Here is a 22,500-nt window from a genome sequence, read left to right on the forward strand (position 1 = left end):
AGCAGAATAGGTTGCTCAGTTATTCATATTGCTGTTACCTGGGCCTTTTTGCTGATCGAAAAATCCCAAAACTGCTACCCTGTTGTTGACTTGCTTTGACAAGACGACATTTTTGCAAAACCTCGTACTAAAATGACAACGGTATCACGTTTTTCCCGCCACGCGCGCTCACTGTTTTTCTATGTGAAATATTCGTACTCGTAGTCGTTCTCGTCCTAGAATCTAAACTGAGGTCTCTATTGACCCGAAGAACGAGCTCAGCGCCGAAGGGCAAATATTCCCCAGTACAGGTCCCGACTAAGTGAGGTTAGTGAGCAAGGCAAGGCAACCATATTTAACGTCGATAACTCATAACAGTAATTCAACTGACAAACCTGAGGTCGACGGTGCGCTCATTTTACTCTCCCCTCTCCATCAATGTTCCGTTTTACGTGTATTTAAAGCTACTTAAGCTACACCGAAAGGAATTAAGTGCGAGATTCGGGGATCGAACTCAGGACTTCTTTCACCAATGCCGCGAACTAACCGACTGTGCCATCCTTGCAGCTTTTCCTTGAGTAATCGGACACTTCTCCGCTTGGTTTAGGGTCCGATTAATCTCAGTCTCTCCAACTGTCTTTTTCCGAGGTGTCTGAAAGTAGCTAGGTTCACCAAACAGATTTATTTTTTTTTTCTTATTTGTTTTACGAATGGTCACTCGTTTTGTGCATCGCATTATTCGTATTTGTCTTACCACATGAAGAAAAGTTGGATGAAAGAACTTTGCAAAATTCGAATACGAATGTGCGTGTGTTCTGAACTCACGTGTGATTCGAAGTGTGGCTACCGCATAATGCAAACGAAGAGAATAATTGCAAATTCAAAATATGTATGTATGAATTGTCCAGATAAGTGAGCTGTTTCCTTTCCTTGTCATTGATAACCCTTACTTTAAATATGGAAAGGGTTATTTTGAGGTAACGAGGGGATAGCCATCCTCAAAGGACCTCAAAATAACCAGCTTAATTCCCACATGGGAGAGGTTGAAACCCATATGCAAAGCAAATACTTTTGTTTAATGCAGATGAATCTACGGTTACTGCGAAACAAATTAAAATGCCGATAATGCGCGCACTGGGATTTCCACGTGGTTTGTACGTGGGAGTTCCACTTGATTTCCAATAGCAGAATATGTTTTGTGGCGTGTCTTTGCTTCATTCACTCCAACATTGGAACCAGATCAAAACAAGAGTGAAGTCGATTTGTTTTTGACTCAGAGCAGTCGGTTTCAGTGGTTGACTGGACGAGTTGCTAGAGACTCTATAGGTGGGAAGAGCCTTTTATAACGCACAATTTTATTGGCGTTGCAGAAGTAACTGAGAGTTTGTTTGAACATGGAAAAGCGTATCAAAACGTGGAGGAAGTTTAGCTTGTGACATGGTGGAAGAGATTAATGACGATGACAAAAAGTTGTCCCAAATATAATTGAAGATAATAAGAACACCTGAAAGAAAAACATTGCGATTGTAAACAACGAGGAGCTGCAAATAAGAAGCGAGGAAAGGAGCCATGTCAACTTTGTTTGCTGCTTAATGGCCGTGTTTTCAGCAACGGTTTTTCAGGTCACTTAACGAGTGATAACCTAAAATACTGCCGTGAAAACAGTTCCTTCCCAACTCGCTTAAAGTTAAGCGGGCAATTGACAATGAGTGGGGAATATTAAATTAAACTCCCCTTGTAGAATAAAGGATACCAGGCCCACGTGGAAAATAAATACATTTCTTTTATTCATCGGGATCACGTCAGCATACAGATCTAACTGATCTGGGTCTAATCTAGTGGTTTCATAGCTCAGCGTCTCCAGGTGATCTGGTGACGTAATTTGGAGGAGTGGGAAGAAAAATTTTAACGCCGTATCCCACGACCGCGCGCGGCCTTAGGTGTTGTTTCCAAGTTTCTTGCAGTATTTCCATGGCCAAAACTCAACAAATCATTCCGTGGCTACCGCATTTCTTGTTGCTGAATGAACATTCAGGTAGACCCGACGAGATCTAACCTTGCCTCTGCCATGTTGAATTCGAAAATAAGGCCGCGTGTGGTTGTGGGATACGGCGTTAAAATTTTTCTCCTTAGTCCTCCGAGTTACGTCACCAGATCACCTGGCTAAAACATCGCAGCGGCATTGCAGAGGTCATGGGTTGGAATGAACAAGCAAGATCCTGCCGTTTCACGTAAACGCAGTGCTCAGTCTCTCCACGCATTAACGTCGAATTACAAAGGAGACATCGGTTTAGATAATTGAAAAAAAAAAAAATAAAATAGTATTTAAATATTTAGCTGATTCAAGGATGCGAAACCATTCAGTTGTTATGTAAAGGATTTGAGGCGAGCCTGGAATCTCGGTGTGTGAAGTTTTTAAATTGGATGAACGTCCTAATAAACAGCGATACATCTTCCATATATATTTAACAATTATTCTATGAACACGGGTTGGATATGACATGGTAAATAATAGCCAACGAGGCCCGTAACGCCGAGTTGGCTATAACCTGTCTCATAACCAACACGTGCGAATGTTTATTAAATTTCTTAAACTCCAAAAGTTTAGAAAGCACGAAATACGAGCGAAATCGAAAAAACTTGATAAGAACTGATGCGATGTTGTGTAAGAACTTGTGGCCAGACAGACGCAGGCTGGCATCATTAAAACACTTCTTGCCTTTTCGCGTACTTTTAAACGTCGCGGAATTGATCCAAGCTTTCCCCAAAACGTTTTTTTTCTTTTTTTTGCTTTAGTCAAAGAGAAATTTCGTTTTCTGGCAAAAAAAAAAAAAAGCTAGGCTGAAAATTTCTTTGAATGACTGCAGCCTGAGACTAAATCATTTCTGCAGCATTTCTTTAGAACTGTAAACTGGTGACTTCGATGAATTAGTTACAGCCTGTCATATCTTTTTAGATCAAGTGTTAACCAATCGCAGAATGTTAATTTTGGACGATGCCTTGAATTTAGAGCTGTAAAATGTTTCGAATGGAAAATAACACGATAGAACTTTGCAAATCTTGGAGGGTGTTTCCCGTCCGCCCGGTAGTGCCCTCATACACTTCGATGAAAAATAAGTAACAAAAAGGAAACACAAATTCAATAAGTTATACCTAGATGATTGCTCCTAGCTAATAAAGACTAAAATGACACCATGCATTCGTTACCGTTGCTTCTGCGTATTGAAAAATATTGAAGTTGTAATAAATACTTATTTTAACCTGGTGATTATATAAGTCTTTACAATTTCCCATTTTTTCTTCCAGTATCCTTTCAAGCCATTTCGTTGCTAGGTTACGTATGACATATTGTAAAGCAAGCCGGTACATAACACACTGTGTTTTCGATAGTAACGAGGCAATTTCCTAGTCATCGATGGGCTCGACCATCTTGCTTGACCATTTATCGATCCTGGTACTTTTTGCCGAAAACCGGAAGTGGAAAGTTTGAATTCTTAACCTGTGACAGATGCACGAAATAACTCATTGCTTTGTGTGAACGCTACACTTACTTACTTCGATACAATTGAAGCCGGTCTTAGATTTTTCCCAAAGACAGGCAATTCAGGAGCAACACATTTGATGGCATTTGCATATTTTGCCATAAGCATTACGGAAATCCGGCATTTTGACAGTGTAAATCACAAAGTTCATAACCGAGTTAGACAAAGCTAGAGTACGAAGCCACATATGAACAGGCCCGTTCATTTTGAAAAGTGGCTTGCCGGTGGCAAACAAAGCAGTCATCAAGGGCATCCAGCACATCGTAAATACAACAGTAACCAAGGCAAGCGTGTGCGAAACTCTCAGTTCTCTGCACCAATTTCTATTTCGCGTTCGTGGCTGAACTCTGATTTTTCTTGTTTTCCATTTTCTGTAAAACAGAAACGCAACAATTATCACGTAAGACAAAATAATGATGCCATAACCTAAGGCAAACGACCCATATGCCACAATGGCTGAAGGGAATGACGATGGAAGTGCGACGCGTAATACAGGAGATAACAGAGGGATTGTCCAGGACACGAAGAGCATGGTATATATTCCACAATTGTTCATCAAAGTTCTGTGGCGTAAAGAGAAGCACACAGCGATGAAACGGTCGACGCTGACGGCCGCCAGATGCAAAACCGATGCAAAACATGAAAGATTGGCTAAAATACTGTAGGCGGTCTCCAGATGCCTTGATGCACAGTCTTGAAGGAACGTTCTCCTCCCTAAGTTTGCCAAAAGGATAGGTTCGCATATAATTGCAACAATTAAATCTGCAATTGCTAAGCTGAAAAGTAGGTAGTTAGAGCTTCGACGCAGACGGTGATCTGCAAGAACAGCCACGCAAACCATCAAGTTGCCTATTGTACCAAGAACACAGATTAAACCATTGGCTGCAATCAGTGCAATACCTTGAGGCAATGAAAGAGAGCAGTTATCTTCAAATGACAAATTTGTTGTGTTTTCTAACGAATGATTCATGGCTCAATCCGTAGTTTAGTTTCAGTTTGTTTTTGCGGTCGATGGTACTCGGTCACTAAACCAAAACGAAGCTACAGTTGTAGCTTAGTGTAGTAGAGACGGAGATCAGCGTTCATGCCTCGGCAAACGGATATTTAATTCGGTAGCGATTGCATCTTCATTTTAAGAAGTCAATACAAAGAAGGGATATTGGGTTTTCATCACTTTTAAGTATTCCTTTGAGTGTTTTTGCGCTTACATAACCATTTTTGGACCTTCAAATACAAAACCGTCATGCGTCATAAACAGGAAACAAAGGGAGCTTCAAGATTATTCTAAAATTCTAAATTTAGAACAAAGTCAAGGACTTCTGCCTAAAAATAAACAATTTGTTAACTAAGCAAAACTGAAAAACACGTTCAGACCTTACTCAAATCAGAAGGATGTTCTGTAAGGATTTTTTGGGAGTCTTATCCCAAAGTAGGTTTTTAAAATATGTGACCAATCGATGGTGCTTTTAGGAAGAAAAAGAGCGACGTTTATCGCTTTTAATTGAGGTCCAAGTATCGCTGGCCGGTCGAGGCGAGGTCTCAGTGTCAGTATTCAATAAGATGTGCAATTGAAAAACGTATTTTTGTGACACGGTAGTATCATGTTACCATGAAAATGATTTACTTTTCTTGGCTACCGTACTTATTCGGCTACAAGCCGAGCTCGGCTATAAGCCGAGACCCCAAACTTCTTACGGAAAAAATCAACTTGATTGACACGAATTGTAAATGCATAATACTCGGCTATAAGCCGAGACCCATTTTAGGTCTTGATGTGTATTATCGACTATGGAATTTTCGTAATTTAAAATACAAATTGACATTGACTGAAAAATTATACTCAAAGCAATCAAATGAACACGAAAGATAAGAAACAAACAAGCAACGTGATGGTGACGTGACGAATATTATTAAACAATTGTTGACCTCACAGGAAACGTGTCTTCGTGCAAGCGAAGCGTTTTATAAAAAGTTATTCGACTGGAAACCTTAGAACCTCGCTCTTTAAACTTAAAATAGTCGCCGAAGCAGAAGCTGTAGAAAATAACTCCGAGATCGCCGGAGAATACGGCATCAGCGAGTCGATGGTTCCGTCGCTGGAGGAAAGATAAGTTTACACGATCTGTGATGGTGCAATCTCGTTCCCAGACTCCTCGTTCCTTCGATGGGTAAACCAGGCTTGGCGCAATATTCCCGAGGAGATGGGAAGGCGTTCGTTCAAGACTTGTGGCACCTCTATAACGCACTCGACGGCACAGAAGACGATGCAGTCTTCGACGAGAATCGATCCCGATTATACAACAACACGAACGGCTCCTTTACGAGCCACCAAGTAATAAAAATCCATATTACACCAACAACAACTTCTCTTCATTTTACAAGTAATTTAGTTCGGCTTGTAAGTGAATACACGTTCATTTGTTAGTGTGTTAATTTGCTGAGAAAATTCTTTTTATCAAAAATACTCGGCTATAAGCCGAGACCCCTTCTACCGCTTCAAATTTGCCCAAATTGAGTGAGGATTTGTGTAAAAATCGCTCGGCTTATAGCTGAATAAGTACGGTACTTATAGGTACAGCATGCTGTGTTTAATACGCATGCAAGTAAAAACATCATGCGATCAGAATATCACAAAAAAAACTTGATACGTCTGACCTGCACTTTTATATAAGGTGATCAGTTTGATTTCTGCCGCAGCGCTAAATACAGTTGACACTTAAAGTTCATGATATTATTATTATTATTATTATTATTATTATTATTATTAGTAGTAGTATTATTATTATTATTATTATTATTATTATTATTATTATTATTATTATTATTATTATTATTATTATTATTGATAATCACTTAGAACAGTATAGCTTGATGGAGAAAGAACGAAGAGATGCTAGGAAAGAGTGCAGTGGTACGATGAATAATCTCCTGATAGATTGAATGGTGACACAAGATTGCCACAGAGGGAAACGTAACCTGAGCACGGCATCGATGGATGTGAGTGAAGCTTATGACTCTGTCTCATACAACTGGCTTCTCAAGATGATGAAGGATCACCGACTCCCTCTTTGGATATGCAATATCATAAGCAATCTGACTGACAGCTGGAATACACGCATCGTTGCTAAAACGAGTCAAGGTCAGGAACAGTCTGACATCATCAGATTGAACAAAGGGTTACCACAAGGAGAAGCTTTATGCCCTCGTCTGTTCACTCTGTAATTACACACCGTTGCATGGAAACTAAAAGCTACCAATGGCTAAAAGTTATCGAAACCAATAAATTGGAAGATCACGAATTTATTGAATATTGATGACCTTAAGATCTACGCAGCCTCTGAAAGTAAGCTCAACACCGTCCTCATAACCACCAAAGATGCAATGAAAGATATTGGTCTGGAATGGAACTCGACGAAATGTTCAGTAATTAATTAACATCAAGAGTGGGAAGCAGGTGCAAGGCACAGATGAAGAAAAGGTGATTAAACACTTAAAAGAGGGTACACAGTATAAATTTCTCGGAGTATTGGATAATGTCAAGCAGGGAGACAAACTATCATTAGAATGTGCTGCATAAATATACCAACAACGAATGTCCATAGTATGTTCAAGCCCTATGTCAGATGAGAATCAAGTGAGAGCATCTAATCAATTTGCACTGCCTGTGGTAAGCTATTTTATTTGGACACAGACGTGGCCCCTTGCAGAGCAAAGGAGGATTGACAGAGAAGCTAGGAAGATCATTGTAGACGATGGTGGTAAGCATCCAGTGGTTTCAACAGTACTTGCTCTACCTGCAAAGTGAACAAGGCTCAGGGGTCTTCAATCTATAGAAGGGGTATACCCTAAGATCAAGGCAGCAATTAAGCTGTATTCTAACGATGACCCAGCAATGGATGCGGTAAGACGGTTCGAAGAATGCTCTCAGTTCAAGAGGTGGACACCAGTCTTTATTAAAGGACGCAAACAAGTATGCAGATCAAGTAGGGCTAACACTGCAACTGACCCATCCTAACCCTTCCTGCTCCGGAGTGGCTGGCAACGAGACCCCCACTAGAAAAATCATTACGAAGATCAACAGCTGAACTGCTGAATGAGCGTTGTAAGGATGACAGTATTAGTGGGAAGTGCTTTGAATGGTTAAAGAGCTGGAGCTCCTGTCCCTCACAAGTCATAGCCGGTAGTATGCATGAACTTTACAACCAATTGCTACCGACTAGGATGTACTAAAGGAAAAAGATCGGTTCCATGGTAGAAGACGATCTGAGGTCTAGAATGTGCATGAAAGATCTCGAAAGTGTTTCGCATATCTTAGCCGGGTGCTGTGCTTTGGCACACACGAAGTACGTATGGAGGCAGAACTCAGCACTCAAGATTCTGTTCTTCGAGATGATTCAAGAATGTGGCCTAGTTGACAGAACACCACCCTGATACCCCCAAGTCGTCCTCAAGCCCTTATACGAGAACGAAGATTATCAAGCATATTGGGATGTCCCCGTGTAAGCGGAAAGCACTGAAGTACGTGCTAACCAGATAGATACCCGCATCATTCACCACATAGACAAAAAGATCACAATACTGGAATGATGAGCTGCCCATGCGGAAGCTGATCTGCCATTTTCTCACAACAGCGTGATTTCAATTGCGCATGAGCAGAATATTATTTGCAGCAAAACACTTGTTTGTAGGTAGTTATTTGCAGGTCACGTGGTGGGTTCTCGGCCAATGAAAAGGAAGGATAAAATCAATCGAATGATAATAATATTAATTATTGTTGTTGTCATTATAATTATAACAGTTTCGCACAGCCTGTCGTATTATGCTGGGTTAACTGTAGGAGCCAGTTGCTACCCACAACCTCAGGTCCTAGGTCTCCTTAATGTCCAACAGGCTTCAAAGAATTATTGTCGTCCCAAGTAGAGACGTTTTTTGCAGTACTTCCACCGGTATCACTATTCCAATCTTTTCCAAAAATTCCTTTAATTTTTTTTGACTCAGTCCCCAGAGTGCCAACGATTATTGGGACAACTTCCACTTGTCTTAATGTCCACATTCTTATAATTTCCCTTTTTAAAGCTTGGTACTTATTTATTATTATTATTATTATTATTATTATTATTATCATTATTGTTGTTGTTGTTGTTGTTGTTGTTATTATTATTATTATTATTATTATTATTATTATTATTATTATTGTTGTTTCTGATCCCTTTTGACTCTGAGAAAATACGAAATGGCCTATCCTATCAACACAGCTAATGATAAAGGCATTAAGGTTTGGAATTCTCGTGGAGTAGAATCCTAATGCCAGCAAGAGGCTTGCCTTATTATGAAAATATACTTTACTACTCTTGGCTACTTAGCTAGTACCCTGCGTTGGATAGGCCCGCAAACATTACACGACCAGCATATCGAAACACTTGAATCAGTTTCCAATTTTACGTCTGATAATTCTTATTGAAGAATTGCAAAACTATTTCTATTTCTTTGTTCGTTGTATGCCTATTTATATTCAAAAAAGAATTAAAAAAAAAAAGGAACAGCATTTTTGTTCATTTGTTGAAATACATTTGAGACATATTTTATAAAAACAATAGAGAACTTTTTTCCGTGTTTCCATAGCCTCATCTAAACACTCGGGGGAGTTGGAAGAATTCTTGACAGTTATGCAAACCCGAGACGCAGTTGAGGGTTTGCATAACTTTCCCAACTTCCCTTTGTTTAGATGAGGCTATGGAAACACGGAAAGCGTCCTCTATTGCTTAAATAGAGGCTATTACACGGTGGCGAGAAGGCAATGAATCAGTATATTTGAGTGGCAAGAACATAAAATTCATATCTTCGAGCTAACGTTTAATTTTCTTTTTTTATTATATAGACAATACATATAGATGGTAGAGATTGAAATAAAATCTGGGTGTTAATTAATACAAACAAAAAAAGTCGGGAATCGTGCCATCATAGTGGTGCCGTGTCGTTGCTCAATTTGCATACGAAAAATACGTCACTCGGTCCTCGGATTTAGTTGTCGTATTGATTCTACGGCTGATTTAGTTCCTAGTAATACACAAACGGCGGCTCGTAATCCTTTAAAGTTCTTTGGAATCCTAACTGTGTGTGATTTCGTCCATGATATGGAAGGAGTCACATTATACGAGACGCCGTTTGTTTGGCTCAAAGCACCGCTTACGTTTGACAAACAATTAGAAGAACTATTGATCACATAGCAATGGCAGTCAACATCCTTGTTATTGTTAAGTTTGATTTGCAAACTGACCTTAAAATTTTTGTTGCTGCATTATAATTATTTCATATACCTGGTTTAATTTTGCAAGAGCCAACAGCAATTACTTAAAATGACCCATTTTGAACATTCCCTGCGTTCCCTGCAAGTTTTGATTGTGAGAATAAAATACTAGAGGATGCTGATTGTTTTTAATTACTTTTTATTTTAACTTGAAAGCAATACGAGAAATTTATTAATCAAGTTAGGGGCGTACTTCGAACTTCTCAAAATAACGACTACTGATAAGTGACCACTCGTCTCCTTCAGAGGAATATCTGTGTTGTCATGACAGCAAACCTTGTAACTTTTCATTCCCGATAAATGTCGGAACATCTTCCCAACAGACAAACACAAAACAAAGAGACCGACCGTCTCGTATATAAAGAAGGAAGAAAAAAAAAATTAATATGTATTAATTTTTGAATTAAAGGTCTCTGAAGAGTCTCTTGGCCGAGACGAAACGCCGCGTAAGACTGGCCACGAACATTTCACAAGTATTTGACAATAGTTTTGCTTTTGTAGAAATGTTTCAGTCTTGAGTTATTTAAAGCTCTCTAAACTTTAAGTACAAATGGCACTGTCAATACAAATATTACTCGTTAATAAACTAAATTTGGTTGCTACATGCTTAAGCAATCAGAACGATATCAGATTGGACACGAAACTCTTTAAATGCAATGTTAGCTACAAAACTAGTGAACATTGATGGAATAAAGAAAATAAAAAAAGGAGAAGTTCCTCTTTGGTTATTCCGGTTTTCCCTTCTCTTGTAAGCTCTTCGGAGTGCTTTTAAGGCTTTGTAAGTTTATTTTAGACTACGCTATACAACTTTTATATTTTCGCTTATTCTAGGGGAACTTGAAACTTTTCGAATTTATTAGGTATTGTATGAGAGGGGCATTGGGGTCTATTAGAAACCGAAAAACCGCTCAAAAGTTCACCCGAAACCGAAAAACAGAAAATGAAATACAAAACCAACAAAATCGCGATCGAAATCTTTACAGACCCGGATTTCCAAAACCTTAATCGATCTGATATATTAGTGGCACCTAAAGGATGCAGACTAAACTTAATTAATTTCATCACTGTATGCGTTTGGCTTCCGCGGCGCGCGCTCGTGGTTGAGGAAACTAGACACCAAACAAGCAAAACCGAAAACCGCGTTGGATACCAGATCCGAAAAACCACTTGTATTTTGGCCAAAAATCGAAAACCAAATGCTAAAATACGAAAAAACTCGAAACCGTAACAGACACAAAAACAAAAAAACCGAAGTTTAAAAGCCGAAAAACCAGTCTAAAAAATGGCCAAAACCGAAAAATCCCAACGCCCCCTCTTGTATCCTTTCCAAAACTCCTAGCTGGCCTTTTTTCGGTAGTCACAAAGACATTTTTATCAATCAGAAAGAAACAGCAGGCATTACCTTTTTCAGATCACGAAAGTTCGATTTGAAAATTCCCTAAAGGAAATCCGAGGTGATCAAAGGCCTCCCGAACAGATAATTTACCGAAACGTACCGCGCACCGGTGGCTCATTTGGTTGAGCACCGGGCTGCTATGCGGGAGGTCGTGAGTTCGACTCCGGCCGGACCAACACTCAGAGTCTTTAAATAACTGAGGAGAAAGTGTTGCCTTTGTAATTACATCCGCAAATGGTTAGACTTTCAAGTCGTCTCGGATAAGGACGATAAGCCAGAGGTCCCGTCTCACAAATAACTTCCTTGTTCATTAGTTCCCTATGGGCCGTTAAAGAACCTACACACTATTCGAGAAGAGTAGGGGATGAAGTTCCTGGTGTTGTGGCTGTCCTCTGTGTGTATATGGGTGGGTGGGTAAAGCAGGTCCACATCTGTTCAGCTAAATAGCTGCCAAAACTTCAACCTGCTTAAACAAATAAAATAACAAGAATGAAAGGACAGTACTTATCCACAAGGCTGTGATTTCTCGTTTCAAAATTGAACTTTGTAAACTGCAGGATAACGACCAAAGTTACTGTTGCTGTTGGCGAATTAGACAGTCCCACTCGTTAGAACTGGAGCCCATCAGATCCCGGGGACTGACCGAAACTATTCCTTGAGTGATCCTTCTCTCCTAGTTGACCGAATGCTATGCTCCTTGATCCTGTTTGAGGGCTCAATTCATAAAAGCACGTTGGGAAGGCCAAAAAAACTTTCCTAGATATAGGTGAGTCCCGGAAAAAGATCAAGAGCCATTTTTCATTCGCTCAAGACAAAGAACTTTTCTGCACATCCCAACATAAGCCACTCGGAAGTCCCGAATCCTTGAAGTGTAGATGAGGAAGTTCATGGCAGAGTTTGATAGAGCGAGAGTCCTCAACCACATGTGCGCTGGTCCCTGTAGCTTTAAAAGCGATTTACCAGCACCGAATAACGAAATCATTAGTGGAAACCAACACAAGGTAAAAATACCAATTACAATGGCAAGCGTGCAAGCCACGCGAATTTCCACGCGAGCATTGACATCCACGGACAATGGTCGTGCTCTTAGTTGGTTTCGTTTCTTCTTAATTCTGCAAAGATGCACCACGATCAACAGATAAAACGTAATGACTATAAAGTAACTAAGGCCAAAAGTTCCGATAGCAAGGAACCCTCTTGGGAAGGAGGGTGGAACAACGGCACCAAGAATTAGAAACAAAATCGGAAACCCCCATGAACAAATCAGCATTATCTTCAATCCATATTTACCCATGATGATTTCGTGTCGAAGGGGAAATACTACCGCCAGGAAACGGTCAACGCTGATCGCAGCCATGTGAACAACTGAGGCACTGCATGACAGTCTGGATAGAATTCTGTAGATGTTTTCCAAGTTCGTTGCGCTGTCGTTGGAGAAGGAAATCTTTGTCAGAACTACGACAAGAAGGGGTTCACACCCCATTGTGACGATCAAATCAGCGATGGCCAAGCTGAAGAGAAGGTAGTTCGAGCTTCGGCGAAGACGAGCATTGGATGCCACAGCAATGCAAACCAGTAAGTTGCCGACTGTTCCAAATAGCCCAACCAAAATGTTGGTTGTTATTAAGGCGATGCTGTGCCCCTGACGAAAATCACAGCTTTTAGTAGATAGATTAGAATTTGGTCCAACTAGATATTCCGAATTGTTATTCATAATAGAATTGAATTTGGACTTCAGCTAGTAATAACAATTTCACAGTTGATGTGTTGTCTCTCTTTCACCTCATTCTCAGTTTTCAACTAGCATGTTATTGAGGAACTGAATCTCTGTATATCAGCTTTTCTTTTCATGGAAATTAGCCTGTTCAGTATAAGTAAGTGTTTCCCCTCTTTCGTGGAATTAACATAAAAATAGAGTTATTGAAAAACTTATATGGGGGTAGGTGTGAGAGCAAACGGAACAATTACAATATAAGGAAATACAAAACAACATCTTTGATTTTTAATTGAGCGATTAGTTAAAGAATAGTTTGGCGATAAGAACAACAATGCGCGTAATATCACGTCCGCAATTTTTTTTTTTTTTTTGCCATCTTGTTCCTCGCAATTCATTGCATGATTCTCTCCTGTAATTCAATGAATCTAATAGTTTGCGTGACTTTCTTTAATTAAATACGACTTGAATGATATTTTAATCTTCCGGTATTCCATGGGAGCTGGAAGGCTTGGCGGTAATAATAAACCATTCTAATGAAGCGGGTGTGTTTGTAAGCAAAACATGCGCGAGACAAAATACTGAGCCGAACAATTGGGGATCGAAGTCAGGAAAATATGAGGCTAAGACTTCTCGCCAACATATCTTGCGCTGCGCCCTATCATAGCTTATCATGCCGTCAGTTGCCACTGTTTCTTATTATAATTATTCTTGCATATTGCCTCGCATTTTAACCTACTTAATTCACTGCGTCAAGTGCCAGTTAACTTAAGAAAGAACCAGGGTTTTAAAAGATTATTATAAATTGTTCGCAACTTGTTTGCTTCTTTAACTCCAGGTTTTGTCAATTCCTTGAACGTAAAGAAGAAAACAAGGGGGAAAAAGAAAGAGAATTTATAGAAACTGCTGTTCAATTTTCCCTCACAGCACTCGCTTGCAGCCTTAACAGCAATTACAAGGCTGCTATGGGCACATATATGATTTAAATTAGCCTTTAAGACCAACAACATCATAATACTACGATACTCGTACAGACATTACTTGCGGATGATTACGTAACCGTTTCAGCACTACTCATGCTCTCGACAAATACAAGATACAACGCTTATAACAAATCGTTGTATGTTTACTTGGTTGTAGCCTAGCGTTGCGCAAAATAAGCTCTCCGGGGCGTAGTTAAATGGCAGGTAGCTTCATAACGGACTAAGTTGAATAAAGCATTTTTCATGAAAAAAATAAATAAATAAATAAACAAACGATTACTTTTATTGAACTTCCACACCGACAGGAAAGGCTTTAGACCGCAGGAATAAATGTTTACCAAGAATGTCCTTTAAGTTTCTTCTTTTACAAAAAGCGTTTGAACCGGAAACAAATGAAGTTCAGATTCGCTTTTTTTGTTTTCGAAGATGATAATAGCGACAAATGACGTACCTGTGTCGACAATCCAAACACCAGAATCTCACTATCACGTGAGTAAAGGTTTTGTAATCAATAAGAATCTAGGCTTCTGGCCCCTGTTGTTCAAAGGGTGAATAGCGCTATCCACTGGATAAATCACTATCCACTGGATAACTGAATTGGTTTTGCTAATGTTTATCCGCTGGATAGTGATTTACCCAATGGATAGCGTCATCCACCTTTTGAACAACCAAGGCCTGGTTATATTTAGTAAGTTTCTATAGAGCGTCATCTATATATTTCTCCTGTGACTTATTTGGTTTGACTTTTTTTTTGCTAATTTCATGGGCCATTAATAACTACCTTTGTCATTTCTACAGTATCGGATTCTCTGATGTATATTTGCCCTAGTTTAATGTAGAGGTTCAACTCTTTTATTCTAATATAATTTCAATTTGGTTTGTCAAATGCACTCAAATAGCAGTTGTTATATTTTAATATTAATTATTATATATTGTCAAATTTATTCACGCACAATATGGAAAACAAAAGCAACAGTTGTTAGTGTCAGCATCAGAAGTCAGAATCCACGACAACAATATCAACGAAATGAGCGATTCAATACAACATGCAATCGATTGTGCATGGGAATATTCCGTAGAAAATTGATACTTAACAAATAGATTCCATGCTGCCGTGCGTCTATTCGATGATAGCCAGATCACAGATGACGTCAAAATGTGGTAATAAAAACAAGGCACACGAGGCGATAAATGTCCTTACAACATTCTGGCGTCTTTTGTGATCTGTTAGGGACTTCATGATCCACGACGCGGTCGTCTATCAACGAGGAGACCACAAAACAAGAATATCATTGCTTAAAAGAGGAAAAATAATCGTGCTGCACGTGCGGCACGCATCTTAGCACATAACTTTGTGGTACTTTGCATAACAACATGACATAGACATGACAACGGCCTTGAAGGACGGTGCCTACTAATGCAAAGGTATTTTTGCCCCGCTTTATGAATATGCGGGAAATGTTGATGTCAACAAGTGTTATTGAAATCGAAAAAGAAATTTGGAGGTAACCACGCATTTTTCAAAGATAATTCATAAACAATATTTGTAAAAAGCTTTAAAATACAAAGCCATGTATGGCGTTTTTTCTCAAAATGAAGCATAATTATCTCTGAAAAATGCACGGTTGCCCCCAATTTTCGTTTTGGATACCAATAATACTATTTACTTTCTCTGCATAATTTTAAACCGCGCAAAAATATCCCTGTATTACATGTAGAAAGCATCCCCGATAGGAAATCCGAGTATCTCGAGATGCGCAGAACGTATGAGCAATAACAATAGTAGTCTCCGTCCTTAAATGACCAAATTTGAAATTTTGACGAGAATAATTGTGTGACAAATGTAAAAAGGCTATTTTATTTTCCGCGAAGAGTGATTCAAGACCCTAACCCAGTGACTCCTCCTACCACCCTCAACTTTGTTAAGGCCCGTTTGAACGGTTTCAACATTTGACCAACATTCGTTCAATTAAAGTTGAACGGATCTTTTAGGCAAATGTCGGACGCAAAGACAAAGTTGTGCGGAGGCCGTTCAAACGGTTCCAACATTGCACCAACCAAAGAACCAACACTTTCGCGAAATTTGATTGTGAGGAACTAAGAACTAGAAACCAGTCTGTCTCGTCCAGATAAACTACGCCATATTGACTTTTGCAGCCTGATGTGAGCATGCGTGTGTTCTGCAATTGTTGAGCAGAGTGTTCAAATCGGTTTCAACGCCATTCAACATTTTCAAGAACAAACAAGAAGTAAATCGATGTTGAACGAAAGTTTAAACCGATTTAAACTTGATTCAACGCGTTTTCAACAAGCTTTCAACATTTTTTACCCTTTCAACAATGTTAGACAAGCTGTTCAAACGCACCGAACATTTGGTTCAACAAAGAGTTGAATGCATGTTGAAGCAAATGTTGAAACCGTCTAAACGGGCCTTTAGCCTGCGTAGCAACCTCGTCCCCAGGGTCTTCTCCTCCGCGATCTCGTCTGGAGAAGACCCTTGCCAACGCTGAACTAACACCTTTGTTGATTAGCCCATTCATACGAACACGCTGATTGGTTTAAGTACATTCTAAAGAAAGATGGCGGACGTAGCGAGTGTTTACACGAACAAGAAAGGGCTTTAGGAGGTTGAATTGCAGTTCAGTTCAAGCGCTGTTGATATCAGACTGCCACGATTCGAAAGGTGAATCTTTTCCGTTATATTTAAAAGATGTAACCTATACCATAGAAGCAGAAATAAGCACGGGAAAATATATATAACGAGCATGTAAACTTAGATCTGCCGACAGCTAGCTGATGCAGCTCAACACATGTGATCTTATGTGCTGTTTTTGTTGTTCTGTATTCATGTGCAATTAGTTTTTCCGCGTACAGAAACAAAGAAGTTCGAATTTCAAATCTAAAAAGGAGCTTTTGCTCGTTACAGAGCACTGTTCTAATATACCGAAAATCGCTCCTATTTTCTTGGACACGTATTCCTTAAATATAGGCCTTCTGCCTGTATTAGGTTTAGGCTTACTTCAAATCTTTTCAAATGCACTATTTTTTCTATCAACAATATTGTTTTGGTGGCCGAGGCTGAATTGAATATTTTTATTTTTTGCCGAGTTTAGGTTGAAAATATTCTTGTGAATATTTTTAGATTTTACCATATGGTATTTATGTTGTCAAATGATTGTATTTGCTGTCTGGATGGTGTTAAAGTAATTTTAGAGCCAGCCTATAGGTATTAAATACATATTATTTGATACAATGCACATGACTTCTTGCAGAAATATTATTAGTATAAAACTTACTGCCAGTGCCGACATTGCATTTAGAGAAGGCCCCCAGAGAAATGGAGAAAGGGCCAATTTAGCCCTTTACTTTTACAAGACTGCATGCAGGCTTAACCCAGGGATAGTATTCTAATAACCATCCCAAGGCTCAAAATTGCGACCGATATGGTCACCAATGAACTCACAATGTACAATGCAACTAACATTTGTTTCTTGGCGACCAAAAATTCTAGTTTAGTTGTCTTCCTTTCGCTACGTTGAGGACACCTTATGTTCTTCTAGTAAGCCATATTGAAAGATCTTTGCTTCTTACCAACCTTCAGGATTACTACGACACTCCGGTTGAACGTCCCGCTTTTGGTCTTTCTGATCATAGCTCAGTTGAAGTACAGCCAAAGCAAAGGGCTAAGACATCGCAATCAATGCATACTGTTATTTCAAGGGACCTACGACCTAGTAACCGTCTTGCAATGCGAACGTATCTCAATGAAGTCGATGTTACTGCGGTGATCAGAGCTATGACAACTTGCGAAGAAAAGGTGTCGACGTTACAAAAGATCATCAAAACTGACCTTGATTTCGTTTTGCCGATGAAGCCTAAAATTGTTCATCGAACGGAACCACCTTGGATAAATTCCACTCTTAAGAACTTGATTCGAAAGCGACAAAAGGCCCTAGGCCGAGGAGACCGAGCGGAGTTTAACCACCTGAGAAACCTTGTTAACCGAGAACGCAAAAGATGCCGCGCGAAGTACTACGAATGTAAAGTGCAACACCTAAAGGGGTGTTCCCCAGCTAAGTGGTGGGGCGAAATCAAGAGACTCAGTGGAATGGAAGGGCCCTCTGGGTCACGTGATAATATTTTAAAGTCCGTTCATCACTTAGAAGGTGCTCGTGGTCTATCAGCAGATGATCTTGCAAACCACATTAACACAACTTTCCTAGCCCCAATGGAGGTCTTTGTACCGCTTACCCACAATCCATTTAGAGGGGACGCCTTTGTGTCTTCGAGCAGAACTATGAATGATGATTTTCCACCGCTATCAGAGTTTTCTATCTTTAGAAAGTTATGCTCTATTAATCCAGCCAAGGCACAAGGACCGGACGGTATTCCCGGATGGCTTCTAAAGGAGAATGCAGATCTTTTGGCGCCATCCATCATGGATATCATGAATTCTTCCTTTCGCGAAGGCCGGTTGCCTTTATCTTGGAAAGAGGCAGATATTGTCCCTGTCCCCAAACAAAGACCTATCCAAGACGTCAACAAGCACCTTCGACCTATCTCCCTCACGCCTATTCTTTCAAAGTTAGCAGAAGATTATGTTGTTCATGACTTTGTGATGCCCGCCGTGCTTAAAAAAATCGACAAAAGGCAATGTGGGACAATACCTAAATCATGCACTATGCACGCCCTTGTCAGCATGATCCATAACTGGCACGTCAGCTCTGATGGGACCTCGGCCGCGATTAGAGCGGTTTTATTTGATTTCCGTAAGGCGTTCGATCTTATTGACCATAATATCTTAGTGCGTAAACTTTCAGATTACGATATTCCGAACCCCATATTATGCTGGATTGTTGACTTTCTATCGGATAGGAGACAGAGAGTTAAACTCGCCCAAGACTGCTTCTCCGAATGGCGTTACATTCCGGCCGGTGTTCCACAGGGGACAAAGCTTGGGCCGTGGTTATTCTTAATAATGATTAATGATTTGAAAGCAGGAGAGGCAGAGATGTGGAAATATGTGGATGATACCACAATCTCTGAGGTAATAACTAAAGGACAAAAGAGCTGTATTCAGCAAATGGTAGACGATCTTGCTATTGAAGCAAGGAATGACGGGTTTCAGTTAAACGAAAGAAAATGCAAAGAGCTTAGGATTAGCTTTGCAAAAAACGAACCAGAGTTTGACCCTATTTGGGTGAACCGTCAGACCCTAGAGACTGTGAACAGTGTGAAATTATTAGGACTCAATATAAGCAGTGATTTAAAATGGAATGTCCATGTGTCAGAACTAGTTAGGAAAGTTTCAACAAGATTATATTTTCTTAGACAGCTTAAGAAATCGCATGTAGCCACAAGAGAGCTTCTTCTATTTTACATTACATGCATTCGCTCTATTCTGGAGTACGGCAGCCCAGTTTTTCATCGCGCTCTACCAAGTTATCTAAGCGAAGACCTAGAAAGACTTCAAAAACGCGCTATGAAGATTATTTACCCCGAACTATCGTATGCTAAGGCTCTAGAGCTGTCTGGACTTCCAACACTGTATGATAGAAGAGAGTCAATTGCAGCAAAGTTGTTCGATGAAATATGTGCAAATCAATCTCACAGTCTTCACAAACTACTTCCAAGTAGATACCAACCAAGCTACTATCTGAGAGAAAAAAGAACATTTATTCGTCCGAAATGTAAAACTGAAAGATGCAAGAATAGTTTTCCTTTAAGTTTTGTTTATAGTAGCTGAGAACTAGATATAAATTTGTTTCTTATTGTATATAGGAATTTGACGCATGCTTTTAATGTGTGATTCTTTAACAATTTTTATTGAGTATAAGTCCTATAATTAGTTTGTAGTTAAGCGCAGTTGTAAATTTTGTATTTGTAAGCCTTACCGCAATTCAGCTTTTGGCTGCAAGTTTTTAAGGTGAATAAACTATCTATCTATCTATCTATCTCTCTTAACACTTAACATAAGAAAAGAAGTCAGTCCACCCTTTTGCTTTGCTGTGTCTCCAAATATAATGCATTACAAACCCTTGGTCATTGACTTTGTCTTGTATGCCTTTGTATTGTTCTTGACCCAGGTCCTTCATGCCAGACCTCTGGTGACTAATTTTTAAGGTCCAAATATTATCTTTTGGGCCCTTTCCTAAGAAATTTGCCCCTGAAACAAGTCTTCAGGGGCCACTTTGGACCTTAAGTATAATTTTCTGGCTGAAACACTGAACTATGATGTTTTTTTCTCAGTACCTGGCCAGGGAAAATGGTTCCTGTTTTATTGTGTCTAAACACTTACATTCCTTACTGTGTTAGTTTTTCTATAAGTGGGGGCCTTATTTCAATTCTTGTTTAATTAGTGCACAAGAGAACAATTGTTTACTGTAGATAAATTGCAATCTTGATGAACCATCTTAGCACTGAAAGTGGTCAATAGAACATTTATGAAAGCTGCTGTATATATTTTAGTAACAAAGTATTAGTTACTCAGAGAAGATAAATAAAAATTACATATTCCAAAGTAGTATTCTTTGATCTAGGCAGTGATAACTATATAATGTATCATATATAAAGTATCACATTGAAAACGTTTGTATTAATCAAGCATTTCCAACCTTGTCTTCAATCAATGTTGGCATAATAAAGGCATGTTGAAAGAATTTGCACTGTTTATGTCTACTTGTGTTGGTGAACTTTATACTACTTATTTGAAACCTTTTATATTCTTCAAAGCGGTTTACAGATAACTGGATGGGGTCTGGGGCAGTAGTTAGAAAGGTTTTCCTACCATTACTGTTTCCAAACTAGATTGTTTCTTTGGTCACAGCAGTGATTATTATCAACCAGCAACATGCAACAACAAGTTGCAAATTGCAAATTCCTCACCCACACAATGTACAAATGTGCAGTAGTCACCCACCTCTTCGGAACCTCTAATTTTATTTGCTCCCGGACTCATCCACCTCTATTGTTTTCAGGAATAGGCCATTGTTTCTGTTGTTTATTTTATTGTTTTCTTGGCCAATCCTGTTAAACCTTATGAGAGGTGCATGGCACCTCCAAATGTGTGTTAGAGGAACATTAATTAACATTTCCAAGTACGGGCAAATGAGAGTTTCAGCAATTTTGAAATCTCACCACTGATTGCTTTAGACATGGAAAAGTTCTTCTCCTGGCTAGAGAAACACAGGAGCATGCATTGTATACAGTCTATATCTAGTCCTCTGCCTACCCCTTTGAAATTTGTTTCTTGAGTGTACATAATATGGGTGTTTTTTTTAGTAGAGCTCTGCACTGTTGCAATATGATAAAGGTTAAAATAACTGCTCAGAGATTAAGGTAAAAGGTAGAGTCTGCATACAAGCCAAGTGGGCCAACAGGCCACTCTGAGCTTATCCCGGTTTTCTAAGCATAAACCAACTACCGGTAAGAGTATCTCTACTCTGCCCTGGATGGGATGCAAGTCTATCGCAGGGTTATCCCAACATTAAATTTGCCATTACCCATTTATACACCTGGGTGGACAGAGTCACTGTGAGACTAAATTGTCTTTCCCAAGAACATAACACAATGTCTCTTGTCAGGGCTCAAACCCTTGATCGGGAGTCAAGCACATTAATTAACCATGAGGCCACCATGCCTCCACATCAGACATTAAAGAATGTAGTATAATTAACCAAATGCAACATAGGAGCATTTATTTGAATGATTATGCATTATTACATGATCAGTTTAAAAAAACCTTCTGCCATCTTTTCAACCAATCAGAAGCATTTTAACCAGTACTAATCTTAACAGGTCACTAAACCCTTTCTCGCACTTTGCATCACCTACATGTACATATATACAAGTTTATTTGATTGCTTCATTTGATAGTCTGTGCTCATTGCGATTGACCAGAGTTCTTACTCTGGTTTTAGTTTTACATTGCGTCATTGAGCCCCCTCCCCCCCCCCCCCCCCCTTCCAACCAATACACATTAAGAAGTAGAATAACTAAGTAATTTCATATGCATATAAACAGTATTTTCTTCCATTTTACACTTAGTCTGGTGAACATTAAAATTCAACAACACACATCTTTGGATAAACTCATTCCCAGTATTATTCTGTAGATGTCATTTGATAAAGAGAACAATGCAACAGGTCATTTTGGCAAACATAGTTTACTGGAATTAAGTGGTGCTCAAGGTTAGACAATGGTAAATCAAAGCCTAACAATTCATGCAAAAACTTGGTGCAAGGAAATCAGTTTTGTAGTTTGTGGGCTGCAAATAGGATATACTTACATAACAGTCAAACTTTTTTCCCAGGTTAACTTAAATTAATTAATACAATAAATAATAAATTAACAATTGAAATAATTATTTCTTTTCTTATAGTAATTCAGTAGTTTGAAAAAAACATAAGTATTTACCCCCCACCACCAAAAAGGTTGCTCAAAATTTATGGGCATGAAGAACATCCACTAGCCCAACTGAAAAATTAACAACAATATAGCCTTGGGTTATCAGGCAATAATTTCATTTGATTAAGGAACTGAGTGAAAATGTGGTTCAGCAAGGAATAGACCATATTCGT

At 39.2% G+C, this 22,500-nt stretch overlaps 2 protein-coding genes across 2 annotated transcripts; both read right to left on the reverse strand.

Moving 5' to 3' along the window:
* Nucleotides 1–1,757: 1,757 nt before the first annotated feature.
* On the reverse strand, nt 1,758–5,779 carry LOC137995021 (melatonin receptor type 1A-like). The gene has a single exon (XM_068840591.1). It carries the CDS (start codon nt 4,489–4,491, stop codon nt 3,583–3,585), a length of 909 nt encoding a protein of 302 aa, XP_068696692.1. The 5' UTR covers nt 4,492–5,779; the 3' UTR covers nt 1,758–3,582.
* Nucleotides 5,780–9,369: 3,590 nt separating this feature from the next.
* LOC137995022 (histamine H2 receptor-like) lies at nt 9,370–12,956 on the reverse strand. The gene has a single exon (XM_068840592.1). It carries the CDS (start codon nt 12,936–12,938, stop codon nt 12,009–12,011), a length of 930 nt encoding a protein of 309 aa, XP_068696693.1. The 5' UTR covers nt 12,939–12,956; the 3' UTR covers nt 9,370–12,008.
* Nucleotides 12,957–22,500: the final 9,544 nt, after the last annotated feature.

This window comes from Montipora foliosa, chromosome 3, assembly GCF_036669935.1.
Source record: "Montipora foliosa isolate CH-2021 chromosome 3, ASM3666993v2, whole genome shotgun sequence".
Taxonomy (NCBI): Eukaryota; Metazoa; Cnidaria; class Anthozoa; order Scleractinia; family Acroporidae; genus Montipora; species Montipora foliosa.